Here is a 6,142-nt window from a genome sequence, read left to right as displayed (position 1 = left end):
TTCTAGTGAAATGACTCTCAAATCTCTCCACTTCAAGTATGCAAAAGTAGGATCTTGCTATGTTAACCCAGGCTGAGCCTCAATCTTGTGATGTTTCAGCCTCCCAAATGATTCCAGGCCGGGGCCATGATGCCGGGTCTAGTTCATCATCTCCTCTAACCTGCTCCCTTCCCACACTCCAGTGTTTGCTCCACCGTGTTGTCTGTTGCTCTGGCAGTTCGATGTCAGTCCTGAGAAGTCCCAGGATTTGTGATTGGACAGACAGATCCCGTCATTTACAATGAGAGGTGTGGTCTTCAGGGAGGCTGGTGCAGAGATCTCAACCCTTCCAAGAAAGGACACCCCTAAATTGGTTAAGTCATGTAATCATATCTTCATGCTATTAACACGGATGTCTTGATGACTCAGTCTAAACAGCATAACCACATGAAAACATCCCCCAGACACCTAGACTCTGCCAGCCTCTCCCAGAACTGGGAAAGGCTGTGTGAACTCTTAGTACATACTGGTTCTTAGGCTGCTGCTCTGTATTTTAACTACCAAAAGCTCTTCCTGAGAACCCAGTTCAAGCCTGTAGAACAAGAACATCAAGGGTTTATGTACTAAGAGACAAGGTCTATCCCTGAACCTGGAGGTTGATTAGGCTAGCCAGCTTGCTCTGGAGAACACACAAGACACACAACATCTGGGAATGCCTCCAGCTTGGGTGAAGCCCGGGCAGTCAGTGTGTGGGGTGCAGCTCAGCACCTCTGGCAGCAAGACCTTTCCAGCCCTTCCTCGGGACTGGCTTGCCTTCCTCATCTGTGGAAGTGATACAATTGAGAAGGCAGAGTCCAGGCTGCCGCCCAGCAGGAATGAGCTCCCAAAGGGAACTCTGGGTCTGTACCGGAGGTCAGTCATCAAGGGTCTGTAATTCTCCAAGTGCAGCCCCACCCAGAATGACTAATGCCAATGTGTGGGTGAGGTGCCTGTCCTCATTTTCTCCAGCCCTGTGTTATTACCTGCAACCAAAGCAGGTGAGCCCCATTGTAAGTCCAGTGTAGCACAAATGAAAGCAAAAAAGTTGTTTAATCCCAGTCAGTACTCAGGAGGCAGAGGCAGGTGGATCTCTCTCTGTGTTTGAGGCTTGCCTGATCTACAGAGAGTTCCAAGACAGCCAAAGGTACACAGAGAAACATTTGTCTCAAAAAGACAAAACAAAAGGAAAAGAAAGACGATGAATATGGCAACATGTCTGAGACAGAACATGTCAGATAGGAAGTAAACAAAGCCACTCTGTTACTCCCGTTGATTATATTCAAATTTTTTATTCTCTCAACAAAAAACTTAAGACAATGATTTAAAATAATAAGACATGATGTATTCTAGACACTTAATTGTTTTCTTTTTAAAAAGACAGTTTATTATAAATTTGGACTCCTACAGTTCTGGTGTGGTGCTTTGACATTTTACAGTATTTCGTGCTATTTTATCTTCACTCCAAACTTGCTAAACAAAGAGTTACTCTCCGCGTACTCAAGGCTTCGCTTTAAGGAAATACTTCATGACCACGTAAAACACACACATACAGAACATTTGTTTATTTTTAAAAAAATATTTACAGAAGTCTGTCCAGCCATTTGGATTTTGTTTCTTTGCCCATACTGAGATCAACAAAAAAGCCAAGTAGTCAGCAAGATTTCACTTCAGCAGTGCAAAGAAGGCGTCCACCAAACTCCACCGAACAAACCGACGGGCAGCAAACGTGCTCAGCAAAACTCGACTCGTCAAGAGTAATGTAAAAAACAACACGGAGTGGGTCATAACTAGACTGGTTCTCACTGTGCAGCTCTCCTCGGGGATAATAATACCCATTTCACAGAAAGAAAAAAACAAAAACAAAACCAAACCTAGGAATATGCATCCAAGCCTTTGCTCATGAAGAAAATGCCCTCAAACAAATTCATCATAAGGCAAGAGAGGGGAAAAAGAGGGGAAAGGAAACGCTGTTTGGCCCAGAAAAATGTAAGTATATTGTGTATTTATAGTATATACACATTTACAGATATATTGCAATTTAGACTGTCTGTATAGTCATTAGGCAAATGGGCTGGCTCAGTAAGATGAAAATGTTCTCTATACACAGGAAGTTATTGCTAATAGGCTACACACTGTGTGCTGAGATGGAAGCCATAGTAACACAGGGTGGATGGGAAGCTGCCAAGTGCTGGGGGTAACAGCAAGCATCAGACGGATAACACGCCCTCGAATTCGGAAGGACGAGCAAACTTCTACTTAAGAAGACAGGGAAAAGGCCGGTGCACCGTCCCTTACATTTTTGCTTATTTTAAACAAAAGTCCAGTTCACCACAAGTTAAGCACGGGCTGACAAGCAAGCTTAGCTGCATGACAGAGAGAGGAAAGTGTAGCATGCATTTACAGCTAAGCTGGCCTAGTCTACTGTCATACAAACTGAATACAAAAATCCAATTTAAATAACACGAGACTGTTAGAGTAAAAAAAAAAAAAACCAACAGGCCGCACAGTCGACTTAGCTCAATACAGATCGATTTGAAGAGTCAACCTCATCATATCCTCTAATTGTCTACTGTAATCTATTTGCCAATAGCTAGAATATTTTTACTCACTTAAAAAAGATATTAAATACTTGTATCATGAAATTACATTCTTATTAACAATACAGACATACTGGGTAAGAAAATAGCTCCTGTGTGGCTGTGTCTGAAATGCATTTTCCTTACACTATAAAACATCCACTTACACTTGTACAACATCGCCCCCCTGGAAAAAAGCGAAGGAAAGACGGGGCAGGCTGGGCGAGCCAGGAGCAGGGAAGGAAAGATTTAGCTCTCCTAATTACAGCACAGTGATTAATATGGTTCAAGACAGAACCAACGACAGTTGGTCCAAAAGATGCCTTCAATTCATGGTTACCATTAAAAACCAATCTCAACCACTTTTGGTTCGATTGTAATGAGACCAAAAACAAAAACCAAAACAAAAAATCCAAAAAACAAAAAAACCAAACAAACAAAAAAAAAAAAGAAAAAAAAAAAACCCAAAACAAAACAAAAAAACCTCACAGATTTATATAAATACTAGACTCCAGCTCTTTTATTATTATTATTTTTAAAAGTTTTCCATTTGTTTTTGCAAGGCCTAGCTACCGTATTACAACTTCTAACTTCTATTTGCTCTGCAACAACTACAAGAGGTAGGCATAAAGCATGAAAAAGTTTCTCAGCCAGTGGGCATCTCTCTGTACAGCATTTACTTCACACAGGGGAGAGGCCATGACTTCTCTCACAGAGCTGCTGTTCTGCCCGTACAGATTCAGAGGAACTCAGGTAAGAAACTTTCCCTACTGAAGGATACTGTCATAGTGTCTGCTGCAGAGCAGTCCTGTATATGTGTATGTGTGTGTATATATATATATATAGATATATATATTTATTTGTTTAAAAAAATAAACAACAACAACAAAAAAACAAACCCCACTTCCTAGAACCAATTGTCTTGATTCTCTACTTCCACAAGATATACTATTTGGCCAAGACTACAGACATGTTTTGCTTTTGTTTTTTTGCTTTTCACAGATGCAAGTGCCATGCAAATAAATTAAAGAGCAGATTCCAAAACATCCATGTGATAAACTACTGAAGGGAGACCCTGGAAAGTGTCTCTATAAACATAATTTATAACACTTCCATTCCGTACTGTGCGCAATCAGTCACAGAGGTCTCCTTACACATCCAGGATCTCTTCTGCTGTTCCTCCACAGCGTAACCTGTAGCGACCAGTTCTCCAGCTTATAGTAGGGTCCCATAATGCCGACAGGAAAATGTAGATTGTCATGGATTCACGAATGAACCAGGCCACAGCATAATCAAGTTTTGAAAAACACAGTGTGCCACCCTGAGAATTAAAAATAAAAATCAACTGACTTCCTGTCAGATTAAAGGTACAAAGAATGAAATTCTCAGGTTGCTGAGATGGCTCCACAAGGAAGCCTGATGACCAAGTTCAAGCCCCACCTGGTAGAAGGGAGAACAAGCGTGCACATCCAAGCATAGAGACCACACACACACACACACACACACACACAGAGTTGGGGGAGGGAGTCTACGCACTCCTGGGACCCCACTGTTGGCACACTGAAGTCAAAGGTGTCAGTGGTGACTTAACTGCCTTGCAATCCTGTCTGTCTAAAAAAAGTGATCATCATTAGTAAAAGCAGTGTGAAAAACAACTGCAGGCTCAGCTTGAATATCTCCTTCACATCATTTTTCTGAACTAACTGTAAGTCCCAAACTAAGGTCCTTAGCTTTCTGTCTACAGAAACTGAAGACTACTCCGTCTCTCTTCAGCCTTTTCTAAACTGAAATCGTTCTGCTCCTTCCCCAGATTACTGAGAACCCTTTCTTGTGCACCCACATACCTGGACACCCCTGAGTTGAATGTAGTCAAATATAAACCATGCCAGGCAGTGGCACATGAAGAAGACCATGATATCCCATCTGAATACATGGTGGGCTGCCCACCCAATAATTAAACTGGCAACAAAGCATTCTGAAATTGGCTCACAAATTATTGTAGCAGGAAGCATGTTAATTCTCAATTTGGTCCACCTGAAGAAACAAACAAACAAACAAAAAGGATTTTAAGACAACAGCCTACTTACAAAACTAACTGAGCAACCCTCACCACCAAACACCAGCACCATCCTGAACCCCGCCCGCCGGCCGCTCTCACACACACGATCCTCTTTGAAACAGTTGTAATTTTATTTACTTATGTACTGTTAAGAAAGGGCCTCTGCTGTAGCCCAGGCTGGCTGCAAACTTCTTAGGCAGTGAAAGAGGACGTTCAGGTCCTGACCCTTTGTCTCTTTCTCCCAAGTGTTGGGACTACAGGGTGATGCCACCACACCCAGTGTAAGCTGTGCAGGGGTGGGTGGGTGGTGACATCCAGGGCTGTCTGCGTGCCAGGAAAGCAGTCTATCAACTTAGATACATCCCAGCCTTCCTTTCTCAGTTTTGCTTTTATGAATCTCTTTTCTATTTTTATTTAGAAATAAAATAAAAATATCTGTATATTCATTTACATGGTCTTTACTTTGACCAGTTTAGTTTCTATTTCTAAAGGGTTTTAGTTTCAATTATCTTTTTTTTTAAATTTCAGAATTATTAAAGAAAATTCATTTGGGCATTCAATTTCTCTTAATACAGAACAAACTTTTCTGAAAGCAAATTAATCTTTTTTTCCCCCTCAAAGACTATTACGTAGCTCTGGCTACTCTATTCTAGAGCACACTATGTAAACAGGGTGACCTTGAACTCAGAGATTCGATGGCCTCTTTATCCCAAGTACTGGGGTTAAATGCATGCGCCATGACACCTGGCATCATATGCATTTTAAATACACACACACACACACACACACACACATAAAGTCATGAAGCACATGCACACATCACACATTCCTTTTATAAAATGATAATTTATTGATTTACCTGATCATTCTGGATTGAAACTGAGAAATTGAGTATGAACCAGAGTTTTGCATGGCAACTTGAGTAGACATTGAAAACCTCCAACCTCTGCAAATGAAGATAATTATAATATGATCTATGTTTGTGTTGACAGACACATTCAAGCCTGACTGGTTCTGCACTCATTAATCACTGTAAATGTAAGCTGCGGCTGGTATTCAGGGCGAGCCCAGTCAGTCCTCAAAGATGAGCGAACTGATGCTCTGAATGCTCTTCAGCCTTTGCATCAGCCCTCAGTGGTATCACATTCCAGGCGCAAGGAGCCACATCCCCTAGGTTTATAGTGCAGCCATTTTCAACATACTCAGTGAGAGAGATCTCTACTCTACAATTTGTCTCTGACGAATTCCTGAGTGTGTGTTCAACAAGAAAAGTGGCCAAGTGGACCAGTTCTCATAGAAGACATTAGGTAACTGTGAACTTCCTAAGCACCATATGGACGAACTTCAAATATGCTCTTATCAAAAAATTCTTTGTGCCGGGCATGGTGGCACATATTTTAATCCCAGCACTTGGGAGGCAGAGGCAGGCGGATTTCTGAGTTCAAGGCCAGCCTGGTCTACAGAGTGAGTTCCAGGACAGCCAGGGCTA

General features: G+C 41.8%; 1 protein-coding gene across 1 annotated transcript in view; it reads right to left on the bottom strand.

The window, feature by feature from the left end:
* Positions 1-1,287: 1,287 nt before the first annotated feature.
* Ugcg (UDP-glucose ceramide glucosyltransferase) overlaps positions 1,288-6,142 on the bottom strand; it is a 33,758-nt gene continuing 28,903 nt past the window's right edge. Inside the window, exons 7-9 of the mRNA XM_021159886.2 lie at positions 5,513-5,599; positions 4,439-4,628; positions 1,288-3,915 (exon numbers count right to left, since the gene is read on the bottom strand). Coding sequence (XP_021015545.1) covers positions 3,745-3,915; positions 4,439-4,628; positions 5,513-5,599 — 448 coding nt within the window. The 3' untranslated portion in view covers positions 1,288-3,744. The remainder of the gene's footprint in view (positions 3,916-4,438; positions 4,629-5,512; positions 5,600-6,142) is intronic.

Source organism: Mus caroli, chromosome 4, assembly GCF_900094665.2.
Source record: "Mus caroli chromosome 4, CAROLI_EIJ_v1.1, whole genome shotgun sequence".
NCBI classification, from domain to species: domain Eukaryota; kingdom Metazoa; phylum Chordata; class Mammalia; order Rodentia; family Muridae; genus Mus; species Mus caroli.
This window is presented reverse-complemented; position numbering and strand designations above follow the sequence as displayed.